Source organism: Dermacentor silvarum, unplaced genomic scaffold (genome assembly GCF_013339745.2).
Source record: "Dermacentor silvarum isolate Dsil-2018 unplaced genomic scaffold, BIME_Dsil_1.4 Seq807, whole genome shotgun sequence".
In the NCBI taxonomy this organism is placed as follows: domain Eukaryota; kingdom Metazoa; phylum Arthropoda; class Arachnida; order Ixodida; family Ixodidae; genus Dermacentor; species Dermacentor silvarum.
The window spans coordinates 39,716-60,001 of record NW_023606810.1 but is presented as its reverse complement, the minus strand read 5'-3'; the positions used below and the strand labels follow the sequence as shown (position 1 = coordinate 60,001).

The 20,286-nt window shown below is 48.3% G+C and overlaps 1 protein-coding gene across 1 annotated transcript; it reads right to left on the bottom strand.

Annotated features, from left to right (window-relative positions):
- Positions 1 to 6,633: 6,633 nt before the first annotated feature.
- LOC119435588 (beta-1,3-galactosyltransferase 5) lies at positions 6,634 to 19,324 on the bottom strand. Its single transcript, XM_037702387.2, has 2 exons — positions 18,796 to 19,324; positions 6,634 to 8,825 (listed from the first exon to the last, which is right to left on the bottom strand). The coding sequence occupies exons 1-2, from the start codon at positions 18,824 to 18,826 to the stop codon at positions 7,810 to 7,812; spliced, it is 1,047 nt and encodes a 348-aa protein (XP_037558315.1). The 5' UTR covers positions 18,827 to 19,324; the 3' UTR covers positions 6,634 to 7,809.
- Between the last annotated feature and the right edge of the window lie 962 nt (positions 19,325 to 20,286).

Genomic DNA, 20,286 nt, shown 5'->3' with positions numbered 1-20,286 from the left:
GTTTGCAGTAGCTTTAAGCGATGACCCACTCTACTCTTAACCGTACTCTACGTATCATGTGGCGAGGGCCTATTTGCCTTGAGCCTTTCCTTTATATTGTTATGACTGGGCTTCAAAGATTGTCACTTGATGTACCCGTTTAGTCCTTTTTTTTTTTCCTTCCTCCGTGGTCACGACTCCCACATCCTTTTTCCCCCCCTCCTTTTTTAGCGGCGCATTTCCAAAGGCGAATAGGAGTGTTCAAATCGCCCCCTAGCCACCGCCTTCTAGGGGTGTTGGAAGCGAGTCTCGGAGGCTATGCTTTTGCACTAAGTAGCGGCCATGACGTGTTTCCGACTCCGCAATCACTTCCTGCGCATGCCTTTCGCAAAAGCATAGCCCTCGAAATCCGTTTCTGTCAACTGGTTAGCTTAACCGGACCCTCTTCGAAATGGGCGCAGGAGATAGTTTTAATTGAGAGCTGTTTCGACGATGTTAATTGGTATAATACTGGTCCTCGCGCGTGATCCATGCTTTGGTTCTTGGTCAAAGCTAATGTCAAAGTCATGATGTCACGGTGGGCAATTTAAAAATTCCCGTTGTCACCAGAGGCCTATACAGCGAAATGAACACTATAACGTAGGACTGACTACGTCTGGCCGAAATGATATGTATTGTGAGCGACTTTACAACGATGACCGCTACAATGAATTAGACTTTACAAACAAATAATTTAGCAATCCGCGACGGTTGATTTGTTTTACAACGAAAGCCGCGTAACGGTGAAATCATTGCCCTCCGCAGACTTCACTGAAGTGCGTCGTGCGCTAGCGCTAACGCAGCGTTAGCGCTGTCGTAAGCGTTTCTGCAGGAATAGCTCCTACGTTGCTTGTTGTTACGCAACATCGAGTACGATGGCTGACGAATACGTCGCATTTGATCACGTGGAGCCCGACGCCATCTTCAAAGCCATATCAATGGCCGGAAGCACGCGAACGTCAACGAAGGCAACAGTGATGAAGAACCTGTAAACAAAACAAGAATTTTGACTGCAAGGGAGGCGATAGCCGCATAGCGGCATTCGACGATCTCGGCTTTACTTTACATGGCTCCTGCGTTTTGTGTTTTGCCGCAGAACATACTGTGAACCTCGGTGCAACAATGTTGGCTGTAGCCGCACACTTTGTCAAAGTGTGTAGCCCCCCCCCCCCCCCCCCCCCAAAAAAAAAAAAAAAAAAGACATAGCCAAGTGTCTTGAATTCATGGTAAATCAAGGTTTTCTTTTAGTGAACGTGCTCAGCTTAGCTGCTCCCCGGTGCTCGACCTTTACAACGAATAAACCTCTATAACGAAAGGTTTTGAAGGTCCCGAGCACTTCGACTTATAGAGCGTTTAACTGTATATAGTGTTTTTCCCCCTGTTGCAGAAGTGTAATTTACCATAGTTTTTCGTTATACTCCTCCCGTAATATCTTATTTTTTTATCTCCATAGTTCGTATTAACGTCTCTGAAAAGCAAACCTATAGGTCAAGGGCGTCTTGTCGCCTTATGCCGATAGCCCTTATAAACAGTGAATTGCGGGGGTGTGGAGAAACGCAGAAATTTTCTACGCATGTCTTAATGTAATGCGCTTCAAACGTGCTCGAGCGCTATTTTCGCAACAGTGGCTATTTAGAAGGCACTGTGCCGATAGTATCGTTGAAACGACTTTGCTTTGAACTACATAGAGGGAAGCTCGGTCCGGTGGAGTACGTTTATCCTGCTACTTGTGCCTGCGCGATTATAGCACGTTCGACTGGTCATTTTTTAACCCTTTAGCTGGTAGCTCAACATTAGTGTTGACTAACAAAAGCATCTGCAAGAAACTAGACTAATCGAAATATTGGTATCTGCCTTTCAATTTGCCTTTATTTAGGCACCTGCTCAACAGTAATTTTCACTAAAATATCGAGCGGGAGCAGCAGCAGATGTATTGGTCACAAAACCTGAAGGCTTCGTCATTTTCTTGACGCACGTGGGGGTCGTATTCTTGCCAATGAGAACTTTTGTTTTCGTTTTTTTAAGGCAAGCTCTTATTTCTCAGCTCCATAGAGGTACATCTCAAGAACACACATTGACCTTGCCAACGCAAGTGCCAGAGACCAGTTTTGGACCATACATTTACCTTTCATCACCTGGTCAAAATTTTTTGACCTACTGTATCTCGCTTAGTTTTTAGAGAAACCGTTTAATATTTCAAGTGGTATGTATTAGAGCAAAGTAAAGGTGGACTAAAGCAATAAAACCATTCTAGGTCAAATCTTCTTATCTTGCCAGTTATAGGGTTAAAGCGCTCTGTCAGTGCTTGGCAAGTCGCCTAGGGGCAGACTGGATGACCAGCATAAACGGCTCTTTAAGATTGCGACAACTTATGGCTGTGTTCCAATTTTCGACGTAGACGGCTAAATAGCTTAACAGACAGCGGCCATGTTAAAGGACCTCTGAGCAGGTTTGCTCATTGCAAACAGGCGCCGCGCGTAGACCACGCGGTGGATATCGTGTCAAAACAGATGCACTAGAGTGTACTGGAATACGTATTCTAGTACACTAGCTGCACGGCGCGAAAACCGCGGACATCTTCCACAGAAGCCCGCGTGCCCTCCCCTTCGATACGGGGCTAGCGTACCTTCGAGAAAGCTCCGACAGAGAGTCAAGGTTGCGCGCAGAAATGCTTGCCTGCAACGTCAACGATTGCCGCACGGGACTTCCGTAAATGATCCAGTGCAGAAAATACCGCCACTGGAAGTGCGCAGCAAAAAAAAAAAAAAAAAAAAAAAAAGGAAACAAATCACCTCATCTCTCCCTACGGGCAACCATGGTGGGATGCGAAAGCATCGCGGGGGGTGCGCATCGACTTCGGCTTCCCTGGCCCCAAGTTCGGGGTCCGCTTGCCGACGCTGACGTTACGTTCGGCTTCCCGAGCCTTCCTCTGCTCCGCGGCGGTGGCGCTGCCGCTGCAACTAGCGCCGACGTTGACGTTGTTCATGGCGTTTCGCACATCGTTGCACAGACAGAATGACGGAAGCACAGCGAACGCGCGCTTTATACTGCGCCGCGACACTTGCGCCGCCTACCGGGGTACTCTTAAAGAGATGGTGAGAGTGAGAGAGTTATATGCAATGATTTACTGCGCCGCACTTGTGGCGGAGAGGGGAGGAGGAGAGCGCACACCTGCGTAGGAGAGGAGAACGAGGAAGAGTTGCGCATGTGCAGTATGGGTGCGGACGCCGCAGAACGGACACTGCCCCGAGCATAAGATGCTCTCGCATCTAAAAGGAGGCGGGTCTCGCGATGTAAACGTGACCGATCCTCGGCTGCAGTATAGAAGGCAGGGAGAAAATGGCGTTTGCAGACGCTATTCGAGGCAGGAGAACAGATGGTCTATGTTGGCAGTGAAGCGCACTTCCTGTCAGCATGACGAGACATTTAAATTTCTCCCAGCTCTTTTCATATTGACAACTTGAAAAATTCTTACGTTGCAACGTTCCTAGACGGCTCTCTAAAACCTTGTGTATAACTAAAACTTGGAATGGGGCTTGGTAAGGGGCCCTTTAAGCCACGTAAACGATGCAGGATACGTTGCCTGTCCAAACAAGATGGCGGCTGAGCAGCCTGCCTGAAATAGCGCTGTAAAAACTCCCGTGCACAAAGAGCGTACTCGGGCTTTTCTTTGAACGTAAACAGGCAGGGTACAGGCATAATAATAATTTTAAAAAATCCGAGGACACCTAAGCACGAGTTTTGAATCATCATCATCATCCTATATTTATGTCCACTGCAGGACGAAGGCCTCTCCCTGCGATCTCCAATTACCCCTGTCTTGCGCTAGCTGATTCCAACTTGCGCATGCGACTTTCCTAACTTCATCAGTCCACCTAGTTTTCTGCCGTCCTCGACTGCGCTTCCCTTCTCTTGGTATCCATTCTCTAACGCTAATGGTCCACCGGTTATCCATCCCATACGCATTACATGGCCTGCCCAGCTCCACTTTTTCCGCTTAATGTCAACTAGAATATCGGCTATTCCCGTTTGTTTTCTGATCCACGCCGCTCTCTACCCGTCTCTTAACGTTAGGCCTAAAATTTTTCGTTCCATCGCTCTTTGTGCGGTCCTTAACTTGTTCTCGAACTTCTTTGTTAACCTCCAAGTTTCTGCCTTTACTAGTCAAGGTGCAACCAAACTAGGAAGGCCCACTAAGCTTCAACAAAGTCACTCTCTCACCAGAACAGGAATTGGCCTCCCTGGTGCAGTATTCGGCCGCTACCTCCGAAATAATTCCTACAATTTGAATTTTGAATGCGAAAGCATTAATGCCCCATTCAACGCCGCTGAGCGGTCCCGGTTATGAACTCCTCGCGGCCAAGCAGCGCGTTGAGACACTTGGCGCGTTTTTATTTGGCCTTGCCGAGGCGCAGTTAGAACGCAGGCGGGAGCTTGAGCGGGCAAGGAACGCGAGGATAACACAGGCTTTCGCATCAAAAATAGAAAGCATCACGTCACGCGGTCAGCCTTGGCAAGCAAACTCTCCGTGAAGCTATTCCGTTCGTTTTTTCCCTCGTAGTGTCGGCCCAGTACGTGCCCTCTCATTGGCCGACTGTTTTTGGTTCCCGGTAGTTTCTAATCGATGCGCGCCTGTTCGGCTGCCCTGCCGTTGCTATGCCCATGGAAGAAGAAAAATATAGGAGGGAGCATTACGTCACGCAGCCAGCCTTGGCAAGCGAACGCTTCGTGTAGCCAGTAGTGGTGGCCCAACACGTGACCGCTTGCGTCGAGATCTCGGAAAATCGAGATTTGCCGAGACGTTCGGTTACCGGTAGTTTTTATTCGGTACGCGCTCGGCCGGCAGCTGCTCACACGCAGGAAGGAAAAATATTGTTCTGTTTTTTCCCTTGGTTTTGTTTATTTCAAGAGTTTCAAATGGTTTCGAATGGGCATTAAAAAAAAAAAAAGAATCAACCGGAAGCACTGAAACCTACCGCGTTCTCTGACGTATCCTCCGTGCTGTGACGTTTTGATCACTTGTTGGGCCACCACAGTCGGCGACAATCGCGTTGCGGTAAGCTCCCTCCTATATTTTCCTTCCTCCATGGCTATGCCTGTAGAGCGGGAGCGCTAAAACCTACCGCGCGCTATGACGTGCTTACCACTTGTTGGGCCGACTCGTTTGGCTTAACTCGTTTTGTGCCCAATGCTTCCTTTCCAAGTCCTTCATTCCTCCAGGCGCCTATATATATGATCTTTTTTTTTCTTCTAATTTTCATGCCTACGACTACACTTGTTCTTCCGCCTTTACTACGTTTTACCTGCCTTTAGTGGCCTAAATTCTCAACAATTTTTTTCAATACGCTTGAAGGCAATAAAGCTCCTCGCACATCCACAATCATTGGAAATTGTTGCATTTATAACGCAATATTTTGTTCAATAAGATCAATTCGTGAAGTCACAAAGCAGTTTGAAACCTGAAGGGCGAAGGCAAGTCCATCTACTACTAATCGTTCGCTGGCTAGTCGAACCGTCGGGCTTGCAGCTGCCATAGACATTACCGTCAGAGTTCCCGCTAAGTACTTTTTGTAGGAAACTATGGCGAGCATTGTTATGTGCGGCGTTCTTCTCAAGCGGTGCCATGTCTTCGCCAAGTCTTGATAGTGTAGTGGCACGCCATCACGGCCTGCGACGGGTATGCGCGGCCTAATTTCATAATGAACTAACAGTTAAACAAGATATCTTTAATAGATCACTTCCAACTTATTCTAGCCTTACGCTCTGCGGTTCCGGTTACTATATCTTAGTTGCCGAGCTTTTAGAGGCACTCTTTCAACCACAGAAAAAAAAAAGACAGCGATCAGGTAATTAAGGGCCAACTGCAACTAAACCTTGAACCGCGTAAAAAGCTTCCTTTAAGATAGTGTTGCAGACATTGAGTGGCCTCCGTACAATATGTTACGTTTGAGATACAACTGAATACGTAACGAAAACCTTGCAAGAGACGTTTTTTTGATGCCGAAACTGAAAACGCCACCATTTCCGCATTCCGGAAGTGACATCACTCAAAACGTTGAGAAGCAGCGTGGCTCCTAGTATGACCTCCGAGACTAGGCGACGCCCGCGTCGCGCTGAATATCTCGGAGGCGACGTGCTGGGATGTTAAGTCGTATCGGCTAGCCATCGGGTGCACGCGTTGTCTGCTTATAGGTGTTATTTAAACGCTCCACGCGGGAAAGTTAGTAAATTATCTGCCCCGACGCATTGCCAAGATTACTTCAGTACCATATGCTGCTCATTTATAAGCAATGGAGCCAAAGTGAAATTTCGTCGCAGTTAGCCGTTGCAGTACGGGGAACGACCGACTGTTTCGCAATCGTGAAGGAAAACCGACCGGCACGCTGCAAACGATGAAGCAATGCTCATGCCACCAATGCTGTCCCGAATTCTCTTCTGTACATCGCGTAAATATAAGGACTCCTTGTCCAATCATGACTAGGGAATGTGTCGACTAGGCTTATATGACCGAGATCAACCGTGTGCTGCCTTGATGTTGGAATTCAGATTGCCAAGGCTTCTGTAACAAGAGAAGATACAACAACACTAAAAAGGATAAACAGACCACTTGTTCAATGTCGGTGAAAACTCATTTTTTTTATCCCGACATAGTAGAGATCGTCGAGCTCCGTTTGAAGTAGACTCTCATAAAAAGGTTATGAACAAAATACTACAACGTACCGGCATAAATATATCTGCGCTACATTTGCAAAAAACAACCAACGTTCGCAGGACATTAACTTAACACGCTTTGCGTGTAGACTCGGAAACGTTTCCCGATGCTGTGTGTAAAAACGTAGTAATGTGCGGTGGGCTTGATCGCGAACTGTCAATTCGGTATGTACGCTGCAGCTGACTTTTGCAGACCTTTGGCGTTGCGTGAAAATAAGGTCTCGCAGTGCTGCATCTTTAACCGCATAATATGCAACATACTGCGCGCTGCCCTCGCAGGTATCGGCAGCGCACAAGCCCAGAAAAAAAAAATCACATTTTCGGCGCTACAGAAATCGCCCATCGACGCAGGCTGCAGGAGCACAACGTTGTGCCATGAAGAGACTATAGCAACGCGCAGTGTTGCAATCTTTCGAGCGCGACACACACGACTGCCGGAGTCGATATGCGTTTACGTGGGTTGTGACCGTGGTTACATGTCACTTGCGTTGACCTTCTGGGCGTCAGGAAATGAACAATCTATGTGAACAGCAAGACGCATGAATCGTCAGTGGCTGCCGACGCGCTCTTCGGCACTTCACGTGCGGCCGCACTTCAGCCCTTCAACGTGCGCGACACACGTAAGCACTCCACCTCAGCACAGCGCACGATACGATGGCAGGAACTCATCTTGGCTTCTTTCGGGGAACAGAAACCTAGCACACTGCGTATAGCGCGCACAGAGTAGACAACGAGCACCACGCACAGCTTTTCGAGGCTGGGGTCTCCCGGCTCAGCGTAGTGTAGTCGCCGACATCTCACTGTTTCGGAACGAAGAACTCGCCACCGAGCTTTCGCTGCACCTTCCGAGAACTGGCGTCCGGAGAACTTTAACCTTTCACACCAAACACTGAGAACCGCCTCGTGGGCACGGCGTTGAGACGAATCTTTGGAACCCTCGTATCCCGACGTAACCTCCGGAGCAGTCTGTTCCGAAAGTCCAGGTGCATCGTCGCCTTTCGAGATATCGCCCTAGGGTCGGTTCAGACCCAAAGGTCGGACACGAAAGATTCAGCTGGGAGGAAGGAATCTCCACAGACACTACCCTCCCGAACCTTCTGTCCTCGAAGTCGCGTTGTGCGTCTGCATCAGCTCGTCCCACAGTCTGTACCGCTGCTCGACAACGCTGGGCGTTCCCAGGTGGGTGAACATGGCCTTGGGCCTGATGCTGGGCGCCGTCTCGTTCGGATACAGGTCGTAGTACTGGCGCAGCTGCACGTGACCCACGCCGGCCACCTTGGCCAGGATGCCCGTCGAGTAGACGTCATCGATCCAGAGGAACGTCGCCTGGCGCGACGCGTTGAACAGCATGGGCAGTGTGCGCACGGGCAGGATGAAGCCCAGGCCGCCGCAGTAAGTCGGGTAAGTACGGGCCGGGTACTCCTGGCGGGTGACGAACCACTTGGACTTGCGATTTCGCACCACGGGCGTTCGCTTCCAGGCGAGGCAGTGGATGCGCGTGTCGGTCGAGCTGGTGACGTTCTTGAGGTAGTCGGCGAGCAGGAACACGTTCACCAGGGCGTCGTCGTCGATCTTGACCACGAAGCGCACAGACTCCCGGCAGTTGTCGGTGGCCCACTTGAGGCCGTAGACGAACTTGTAGGTCAGGTTGCGGTACGTGTCCGTGAAAGGGAACACGACCACGTCTCCGACGCTGCGGGCTTCCTCCTGGACGGCGCGGCTCACGGTGAGGTTCTTGGACTGGCCCACGAAGAAGACCATGGCCGAGTTGAGCTGCTCGCTGACCATGGGGTCGCCGAGGGTGTCGCGCAGGAACTGCCGGTGCGACGAGTGTTCCGACGCGGTGTGCACGAAGAACAGCACGTCCAGCGGGGGTCCCTGACACAGGGCCTGCACCTTCCAGCCGTCCAGCGACGGCGGCAGGTCGTAGTCGTCGACGGTGACCCGCTGGTCGTGCAGGGAGAGCCGCATCGTGACGAGGAACACCATGCCCAGCAGGAAAGTGGCCGTGGCGAAAAAGAAGGTCTTGACGCACATCTTGCTACGGCAGATGGCTTGCCACGGCACGCCGGGCGTCGCGAACAGGTCGGCCGAGTCTGCGAAGGTAAAGAGGGGAAAAAAAAGGCGGCTCGTTTGTAACCAGTAACTAAGTGGGGAAAGGCCATTAATCATCACTGTAATCATAATCAAATCAAGCCGAATGCAGTACACAGGCTTTTCCCGTATGCATCCGATTCCCCTGTACTGTGTCAGCGGAATCCTTGTTATGATTGCAGATATTCTCATCCAGTAACCCTCGTTCAATGCGTTGCCTCCCTAGATTGCTTTTCTCTTTCCTTGACCCGCCGCTGTAGCTCAGTGGTTGTGGCGTCGCGCTGCTGAGCACGAGGTCGAGGGTTCGACTTCGGCCGTGGCGGTCGCATTCTAATGGGGACGGAATGCAAAAAAAAAAAAAAAAACGCCCTGTACCGTGTATTTGGTGCACGTTAAGAAACCCCAGGTAGTCAAAATTCGGAGTCCTCCACTACGACTTCCCTCGTAACCTAATTCGGTAGTTTCAAGGGGTTAAACCTCCTTTTTTTCCCCTTTCTTAGCACTCTTACTCGAACCGACCAACGGCTAGATGTTCTTTGCAAGTAGTCACGACCTGCTGAACTCCACTGGTTGATTTCATTCGGAATATCTGCCAACGCGTAATGCAATATTTCTTCATTAAACGATAGTATATATATTGCAATATCCTATCGCGTAATGTCACGCCTGTCATGATCTTTTCCATCACTCGTCCCGTTGTTCCTAGATTGCTCTGAACGTTTCTTTGGCATTAGTTTCCCGGTCTCGGCCCTACCGTACTGGAATAGGTCGTGCTGGCCGAATAGAGTTACTAGGCATTCCATCAAGACGTTTACGTTTTAAAGGAACATTCGTGTGTTCAGGTAGCGTGTTATTGAAACCCGGATTCGTATCTCCGAACAAATATTTAGGTGTACGTCGCATAGGGCATCCTACGGCGCCGAGCTTTCAATAAATGGGGCAGTAAATTCAAAAAGTCACTCTCACTTAAATTCATCTAAAGTCGCATTAAGGGCCTAGGCTGTTTCATTGTGAAACGTGCGGCTGAAGCGTCGTTACCGGCGACAATGGCAATGGCCGCGATATCTTCACCGATATATTTAATTGATATCAGAAACCCACCTGCAAGGCGAAAAAGCGCTCACATGCCAAAGAATATGTACGAAATAAAAAACGGGAGGACAAAAAAAAAAAAGCGTGACAAAAGTCGTATTCATTTGTATCATGTATGCAAGAACAGCAAGACCTTACAGACCACGATATATTTTTCTTTATTTTCTTCCTACTCTCTTGCGCGCTTTTATATTTTGCTCGTCCCCCGATAAGAAATGTTATCAAGTACCGAAGAATGTCAAGCCGACTGACAATCCACTACATGAGTACAATGCTATTATAGAAGCGCGTTCGCGTGTTTTCAGCGCTTGTTACAACAATGCCATTTTCGCAAGCTGGCGCCGATTGAGCGACCGTACAAAATATTATCGTAGTTTCGATACCGGCGTATGCATTCAGGGAGATCCTTACAACAGGTCGTTGTGCTCTTCCGAACGCGATAAGGCTGCACGTGCGTCGGTCACCGATTACCCGCCGTCGTAATTTCGACGCTTGGACAGTTTTCAGAGCGAGCAGCAAAGCTAACTGCGACAGGGTACAGTGGTCCTAGCTACAACTGCACGCTCGACTCTGTCAGCGCTTAAGTGCCGGAATGTCTTAAGGCGTGGATATACCACCCGGCAGTAAATCGGTATGCCCCACGGAGGTATATCGGTATGCCCCACGGAGGTATATCGGTATGCCCCACGGAGGTATATCGGTATGCCCCACGGAGGTATATCGGTATGCCCCACGAGTACCACATACCCCACGGAGATACATCGACATACCCCACGGAGGTACATCGGCATACCCCACGGAGGTTAAAGCCCGGCGTAACGCGGACTATACGCTGGCGACACTTGGACGCTCTACAGTCTGCAGTCTACCGTCTAGCGCAGTAAACGGGACCGGTGGCGTTCGGTGAGCTTTGGCGCGGAAATAGAACATGTGCTAGCTCACGCCAATACCGCGAGACCATGCAGATGGTGGTGGTGGTGGTGATGATGTTGAAGCAGGCGGGGTTAGCCTGGCATACATAGCCGGCAAGTGCATCGCGCACTAGCGTGGCTTGCAGGCAGCATGCTGGCCTACAGTTCGGTTTCACTCAAGCAAGCATGCTGAGTTTGCGCCTTTGCCAAACTTAAAAGCGTCTCCTAAGACACTCAACAATCATTTAAAGCGTCACAAGTAAACACTCCCAAGTCTAGATCTAGTACACTTAAATACCCAAGATAGTGAACAGATTGATGGCTGTTGCCGCAGCACAATTAGTAGTGCAACGCACGCGTAATGCGGAGGTTGTGGGTTCGTCTCCCACCGGCGACAAGTTATCTTTTCGTCCACTTATTTTCCCTTTCTCTCATTATTTTCTACATTTCAATCACAGCTAATTACCTCTATGTTTTCCTTCGCTTCATTGCCTGTTGGCTTTATATCGTCGTGATTAACAAAAGTCGAGCCCCTCCATTTCCATGCTCAGCAAAAATTTCAACTAATTTAATAACACTAATGACCACTAAGCACCTCCAAAAGTGTGTTATACCTCCTAAACTTAAATTTAATAGAACAGTGCCCCTGGGCAGCAATATATTTTGGGTCAAACTGCACACTTCCTGAAATCTGATGCTTTTCGGCTTTCAATGCGTACGGAACAGTTGGAAATATGGCTAGAACTTTAGAAAGGGTAACACGGAAATATTCTTTTTGCTGAATAACCTTGAACATTTGGAAACATGAAAAACAGGACAACGACTTTTTCTACCCTAAAGAAATTCATTTTCAAAGGTCCTTACATGACCTGCGTGATTACATGATTCACGCGCATCCCCCCCCCCCCCTCCTATTTTTTTTATGCGGTGTACATTGTGTTATGTGTCACTGCATGTATAAATGTCGTTATGTTGACAACGTTAACTGTTCGTTCAGGGGGCACATGCCCTGTCAAACCAATTTTGTATTTTCTCTCTAATGCTAACCAGTATTCCTAATTACGCACGGTTGTCTATGGTAAATTGGTTCTGAGGGTACATGAATGTGTTTTCTAATCACTTTCAGTTTTGCAGCACCGTAAAGAGCCTCCCTTTAGTTTATCTGCTTTCTCTATAGGTTACTTTTGTGCGCCAACTGAGCACGGTGGCGCAATCGCCTCGTGTTTATTCAAGATAACTGGCGCTGAGACGCGCTTCCAGCTCCCACATACGCACTCGACGGAAAGCCCTAGCGAGGCGCCTTTCAAGGGCGACCTTACACGCGCGACATGCATACAGCAGGAGCGATGACTAACCGACCGTAGCTCAACCGTTTCGAGTGCGTGCGACTGAACGTTGTTCAAGTGAAAAATACTAGAGTTAGTGAAGGCTACACGGGCAGTGACGATACACGCTATAGGCTTTCAGGCCGTTTATAGCAAAGAGAAGGGGAAAAAAGCAAAACGAAAATAAAAAAAGACAACAGAGAGAAATACCTTGCAGAATCACAGCCCTACTTCAGGCGAAACTGTTTCCTAAGCTCAGAAACCCACCTCTACAATCCTCAGTGACCAACTATGGTGTCGAGTGAGAAAGAGGGAAAGAAAAGGAGGTTAGCCAGTGTAGACCGGGTGGCTGCCCTGTTATGGCGCCGATGAGCACCTCGGGATGAAGGAGCATTCTCAGCGTTCATCTCCTTCCTTGCCCCTCTTTAACCCCGTTCGACCTATGTAGGATGGCAAACCTGACGCGCGCTTGCCTGACCTTCTTGCCTTTATTATTGTTTCTCGCTGTGTTCATTCAAACACTCGCATTAACAACCTAAGTAGCCTTCAATTAAATCAATCACTTTAAAATGTTGCCGGCATAAGAAACACGTCTGAAACGTTGTCCGCATATAACGCTTTCGACAATTTGCTTAATGATTTTTTTTTCAGTGACTACGTGACGCACACGCTTCTACCTTGTACGCATGCATGTCAACCATAATGTTCACCTCATTTTCACCGAATTTGATCGCGGTGGGTGTTGTAGTTCTTTCAGTACAGTTAGATAAGTTCTACGCCGTTCCTAAGACTCGAATAACAACTCTCACTGAGCACTAGCATAAATAATATACTGCAAGGGCCGTAGTTAACCGCTCACTGTAAACGTCTGCCTATACACATGAGCCATAGCATGTCCCATGGTGTCACGAGTTACAAGGCGACTCGTTTAGTTCACCGAGGACAGCGGGCTTTCGTATAACGCATAAAGTATAAAGAGGAAGCGAGGGTTCAGTAATTATTTGAAATACTTTGATAAGTCAGGAAGGTTATAGCTTCTCCACAAATTGTGCCTCCCATTTTCACTAAATATGAACTCTGTATGCCGTAGAGTTGCTCTTGGGACGCTGGGAAAGAGTGGATAACGGCCGCATAACGCTTTCTATAATTTGCCTAAAGGAGCGTTTCCAAAAACTTCCAAAATTTATGCACACGCATTCAACTGCGCAAGCACCGCATAAAATATAAAGCTCACCACCCCATCCCCCTTCCCAATTTCATATTAAATTTGATAACGGTGGAAGTTAGTACTGCCAGGACATCGGTATAAATTGTGCGCCGTTTGTAACGCTTATAACGCTCCGGAGCACGTTCATACGTAATTTACAACAATGTGTGTAATTAACCCACGCGCTCTGAACTTTGCGTATACGCGTCATCCATAACTTGTCTCTTACTTTAATCAACTGCAAACAGGATGCCTCCTTTAGTTCACAGAGCACACTGGGGAAACCCAAACTATACAAACGTCGTATATATGCTTAGAAAAAAAAATGCAACCGAGCATTAAGTAATTATTTGCAACGCTCACAGTTAAGCAAGAAACGAGAAACTTCGCGCAAAGATCACCCTTGACATGACCTCCATTTCTACAGAATGTGAACACGGTGCGACGTACAGTTCCTAGGAGTCTGGGAAACACGGCGGATAACGGCCGCATAACGCTCTCGAGCACTCCTTTGAACATTTTTTTGGAAACACTAATTAGGTGACGCTTCTTAAACTTGGTTCATTAATCACCCATAAGATGCCTCTTTATTCCCTCAAAATGACAACCTTGTGGCACGTTGGCTTCTTTATGAACACTGGAAATACTTCCTATACGTTGTTCGTAAGATACGCTCGCAAAATTGTGGAACGAGCGCTAATTAATTTTCTTCAAAGGCTGTAAATAACGTACACAGCTAAGGCATTCACCGTACATCAGCCACAACATGCTGCCTATTTTAACCATGGTAATCAACATGCTTCGTTTAGTTGCCTGCGGAGACCCGGAAAATCAAGTCCGCGCCTCGTATAATAGATAGAAATATATTCAGTAATTATTAATGCGAAAGCATTAATATGTTCCTCGGAGGCAGAAAAGCTGGCGTTGTCCTGAACGAGTGCTAGCAAAAATCATCAACAGCGTTCATTAAGGCGGATTACGGTTGGTACAAATTAGAGCAAGATGGATTAAGGTAGAGTTGTGAGGGACACGTGACTATGTACGACGTCACGTATCATGCATGGTCGTAACCAATCAATTAGAGAATTCATAACGCTTTCGCATTCAAATCACGTAACGATGCTTAAATGACTCCATTTTCATAAAGCTTGAAAGTAACCGACACACTTCAAACTTTCGGTGCAGATTACCCATTGCAGAGACCCTATCACTTAACATAAAATTGATGCCTCTTTTGGTTTCTCAGAATAGGGGGGAAACATTGTAAGCGTTTTTTTTTTTCATATAGCGTGTCTTAACAGGCAGAAGACGAGGGTACAGATGTTTTCTTTTAAGCCCTAATCAACCCATGCACTTCAAAATTTGCCAGCAGATAACCGCTAACACGCCCCCACGTCCTCGTAAGTATACATTTGATGAATGATCTGGTTCTTTCAAGACGTCATGTAAATTAGTCGCACTAACAGCCTCGCTGTTAAAAGAAAAAAGAAAGAAAGAAAAAACCTTTCATAAGCAAAGAGTTTAAATAACACATATGGTGGAGCCAAAAGACAGCCAATATGAGCAGTCGTTAATGAGATATCGGGTTAAACGGTTAGGCGTGTGAGTGCGCGCGCACACACCAAGCCCACCACTCTCAACCCGCAATGCGGCGGGGTTGAGAGTGGAGGGCTATCTAGAAGGTTTCCAGGGCCTGTTTCCATCTCTGGCTGTATAGAGGAACCATATGTTAGGAGGAGTGCAAGCTTATGACTGACAAGATATGAGAGCACGCTAAAGGGCCTGACGGGACGGCCTCGTTTCAGCAACCAGGGCAGCCTCGTCCCGTCTTTCTCATCAAATTCCTCATTGAGAGAATTCGATGACTAAGGCTCTTCGCGCATTCGAACATGACAATCCTGAGGAAGAAGACAAAAGTTAACCGCTCCCCCCCCCCCCCTCTTTTCTTTTCCAATCTTACAGTAACGGCAGCAACAGACTTGCACAAAAGTCGCAATAAAACGCATTTTCAATCAATCAATCAATCAATCAATCAATCCTCAGGATGGACGTTAGATTCCAGGGCAATATACTTCAGGCGCTATGTGTTCATCGCGCTGTCGCGAGCGCGTTATCGCGCACATTGTTTTGCCCCTCCACTAATCTTCGAAACTCAACGACTTCTCGAGAACAGCTAGGCGCCATTGAGGAACGCGCGCATGCAGTTGGTACATCGCTGACGCCGTCGTTCGTGCCCTCAATCGCTTCTTGACGTAAAGAATTAAAGATTGCCGCGAATAGACTTGCGTAACCCAGATAAAAAAGGGCGGCAGTGACTCTGATGCAAGCGTCAGCGATCGAGAAGAATGCATCCCTAATCTCTTTCCCAACGAAACGTACGGGCAGTGACCGAGGACTCAATTTAATGCCGGACTTAATCCGAAAACGGCGATATGGTTAATGCGATGTGAACTCAAACTTGCAGGAATCAACAAGCACCATGCATAACCGGTACGAAAAGTTGTCGCGACGTCTATTTAAAGCCAAGCCTTGTTTGCGTAGCCCGCCACTGTTCTGCGTCCACCGGTGGGCATATATATATATATATATATATATATATATATATATATATATATATATATATATATACATAGCGGTATGTGCGCACTAGATGCAACCTCTATGGCAAACAGGCTAATATAAGCAGTGCACTGCATGTTGACCTCTAGAGTATAGTGCCAGTGAACGCGCTTTTGTTCTGCATAATGGGACAATCACGACGTCACGTCATAGATATATCCAGTGCAGACAGCCCACTTATTTAGGTAGCGGATGGGAGGCAACACCTTGTTTGGAACTTACTATGTTTGGCCCGTCCCCATTAGTGGGCCACTGCGGATTAATTAATTTATCACTTAATTTATTTCCACAAATGCCGCGGTAAGGGAGAATTTGGGCATTTGAGTGCTCATTCCTGGCCCATCCCCCAGAGTGGGCCATGTGCTATAACTTGCTTAAAAAACCCTAAATGTACATGTGCGTATTGTGACACAAGGGTATGATACCTACGCGCCGTTCTTCGTCGTGTGTGTACTTCTCATTCTTCAGCCGAAAACGATCATCAAACAATGCCTTGGGCCTCGTGTGACGTCGCCGCGTCGACGTCTCAGTGCGCAAAGCGCCTGAACTGGCGTTTATGCGTTTCGGCACAGCTTGCTAACGGTGCAGTGTATAAACATAAACATGGCATGAGAATAAAAACGTGACCTGTGCGGCGAATGAACGTTGAATGTGATCACAACTTGCACGCAATAAAAATAAAGGTAATTGCACCCATCACACTTTGCTGCATACCACTTAATTAGCCTCACGATAGCTTCGCTTCACATAGATACATCATTCGCGAGGGACCTACACTGTTTTAGAGCGCAGCTCCTAAGCGACCGGTCCTGCGGCGCGCGTCGACGTCCGTCGTAACCGAGCGAACGCGCAAAGCTAAGGATGAAAAAAAAAAAAAAACGAACGCGGAGAGCAGCGGGGTAGGGATGGTCGATTAATTTTTTTATTCGATTAAGGATTCATCATTTCAGCCTTTAATCGATTAATCGTTTTCGATGCAGGGTTTTCCATCGATTAATTGAAATTTTTTTGCCGAGCACTTTACGAAGGTTGAAACAGGGTTATCTACTTTTGTAGGACCCTGTTTTAATGTTTGAGAGGCGGAACCAAGTTAGAAATACAAGTGTGTAAGTTTGATAAAGAATAATCTTTAATTTGTTAAAGGCTAAACAGGGCCGCCGTTGTCATAACATCTGACGCGAAAAATCAATTACATTACGAACGCAGCAGTGAAAAGTGCGAAAAGGCGTACAAGGTTTGTAATGTTCAACCATTATTTCAAATCAACCCCTTTTTAAAGAAAAATGACGGCCCAAAATACAAATGCCAACACCACCCGAGAGCGATGCAAATGCTATGAGCGCGCGTTATGAACAAAATATTCTCATGGCCTCAAACGACGGGGAAACATGCTTTTCGGCCGCCATTGCATATGGCCCCTCATTAGCATAATTCGCGCTGCTCGTCACACCACAAATTATGGCGGAAAATCTCTGCAATGGCGGCCCAGCACAACGTCAAATTGACGTTTTGGAAACGGCCCTTCCTGTGACGTTTCTCACGGGATATTCATTTAGCCAATCAGCAGGCTGTCATGGCGGCTATCTTGGAGCGCCACCACCATTCGCGAAATTGCAGATGGATTGCGCGCGCTTCTGCACGCTACTGCTCAATTATTTTTAAAGCGCTAACGTCGCAATATAGCTGCCAAAGACCAGAGAAAAATATTCGATGGTATTTGCCGCTCCACGTTACGTTTCGTCATATTGATGAAAACAATTGCATTTTGCAAAACTTCCGCTTCCCGGCACAAATTTCAGACACACGTGACCTCTCGACAGCCAATCGGAGCGCTAACATAGCGAATAATGGTGACCGTGTAGCCGCCATGCGTGTCGAGAATAGAGCTTTAGAAGCGCTATTTCTGCGATCTCCAAACAAACTGTTTGGACCGTCCAACCAGGGTTACCGTAGCGTATCTTATCTACGAGGCCGCCTAACGGAAGAAACGCACGTGGTTACGACTTGCTCAAGATGTACAAAAGGGGCAATGGGACGAGATAAGTGAGGAGCGGATGTCACGATGCTTTACCGTGCTCCCTCAGGGACTGCAGAATTAAGCGTAGTTTCCTTCTTTAGATCACTATCAGGAACAGATGCACGTTGGGAATGGAACGAACCCAGTGAACTCGCTGCATTCCGCGCGAAAGTATGTGCATCTTCCTGTGCAATTGGAATTCCTACCGTGATGCCATGAACTATACAGAAAGACATCATTCTGCGCCGATCTGTCGGACATTGCACTCAGAGCGGTATTTACTATAGCAGAGCGCTAAGTACCGCGCCGAGCCGAATTCAGCGGGATGACTTAGTTCCACAGCAAGTGTCGTGTTTCTTGTGAGCTTACTCAAGGACAAAGTGAGATTGCGCCTGTTGGTCTTTCGCGCGTAAACAAAGCAATGCTAAATCGACACCGGCCAGACACGTAGGGCGAAAACGCAGGACATTATCAGAGCTTCTACTCGTTTGATCCGTTAAAGACGAGGACAGGAGTAAAGGCACACATAAAACACATACAGATCGGCAATTAGCGCCCGCGTGTTTATGCTATATGCGCATTTACTCCGTTCATCGTCTTTGTCCCGCGACGTTTACGTGTTCATTGGATCTCGGCGTGCGACTTGGGGACGATGACAATTTTTCTCACAAAGGACCAACGCACACGATTTGTCTTTCGAAGCGTTTGATAGGGCGTGCTGAAACATAAACAAGACCGGGTGGGAGGAGGGGGGGGCGGGGGGGGGGGGGGCTTCACAAACCAAAAACTGTATTTACTTACCATAGTTGTAAGCATAGCGGCGATAGTGCATAGTCCTCAGAAGAAACACGCCGCCAAACTCGGGGTCTCCTTTCGGCGGCCCGCTCGTCTCACCGTGGTGGCACCAGCAGCATAGCAGCGGCGGCAGCAGCAGCAGCAGCAGCAACAACAGGTGGTCAGCCGACTCGTCAACGCAAGCGTTTCTCTGCTGTAGAGGCCGTTGTCGCTGCGAGCGGCGACCCCACGGGAAGCAGCAGCAGCGGCAAGCTCCTGCGCGAATCGGGCAGAACAATGTCGTCGCAGCTTCGGCGAGGCGTAGCCATGGTCACCGCTATCCGATAAGAAGGTTGACGAGGCACGGCACGTCCCAGTAATAAGTCCGCGATAGCGGCGCCCGTCGCGTTTAGCACTTATCGGTTAGTTATCGTAGGCGCACTCAGCAGAGATTGTCACACTGCCTGCTTATCGGACGGCGCGCCTCGCCAGTCTGCCCCGTAGCTTCGGCGGTGAGCATCACGCTGACGTTACAATAAAACGCGTGGCAGAGAATGACGAGGACCGTTCGTATTGCCACCCGCAAGCGGCGAGCGACCGGAGCGCACTCTAGCGTCATCACGCGGAAGTCGATGACGGTGACGTCACACACGCCGTCACCACACCGCACGGATCTTCATTTCTACCTGTGGGAATGCGTGTGACGACAGTCGGGAGGTGAAGAACGCGCAGCCGGTAGCAGGAAATAACACAGCGACGTGGCGGTGCGACTCGCTGGCGGATGCTGTCACAATCGCGATCCGCGATCGTGCCATGTGCATCCTTCCTCGTGTCGTACTTGTTACATTATTTGCGTGACACTGTACGCGCCAAGTAGGGCGCGCATTACGTGCGGGGCTAGAAGAGTTGCAGTTGCTATGCCGGCAGCCGATGCCACATGAGGGGCAGTGAGTGGAGCAGAAAGAAAACAATCTCAACCGCCCCGCTGGATATAGCTTATCACGTGACCTCACGAACGCAGATTTTTCACCGTGCTGGTACTCGGACATGGACGACCACGACGACGTCGGTGCGCTACATTAGCCCGCGTACATTGCTTCGCTTCTTGACGGTGATCGGTTTAAACCGGATTATCACTGTTGCGGATTTGTCACTCGGCGCACGACGCGCGCCTGTCGTGCTGTCAGGTTTCTTGTTTACGCAGCTTCTTTACGTGCTATACAATACTTCAAGATGGCGGCCATTATGACGTCAATGCAAGTATCAATAGCAGCCTTCTTCTGATTGATTGATTTATTGATTGGGTAGTTGATGATGCTGAACGTCACAAAGCAACACAGTGGTTATGATGGAATTCAGACTAATTTTGACCGCCTGCAGTTCTTTAACGTGCAGAGCTCGCCGAAGAACGTCAGGTGGTCGAAGTGAGTCCGGATCACCTAACCACGGCATCCTTCGTATCCCCGCTGTATTCCTGTGGGACCCAATGATTCACAAGAAAAACAAGATATTACAAAG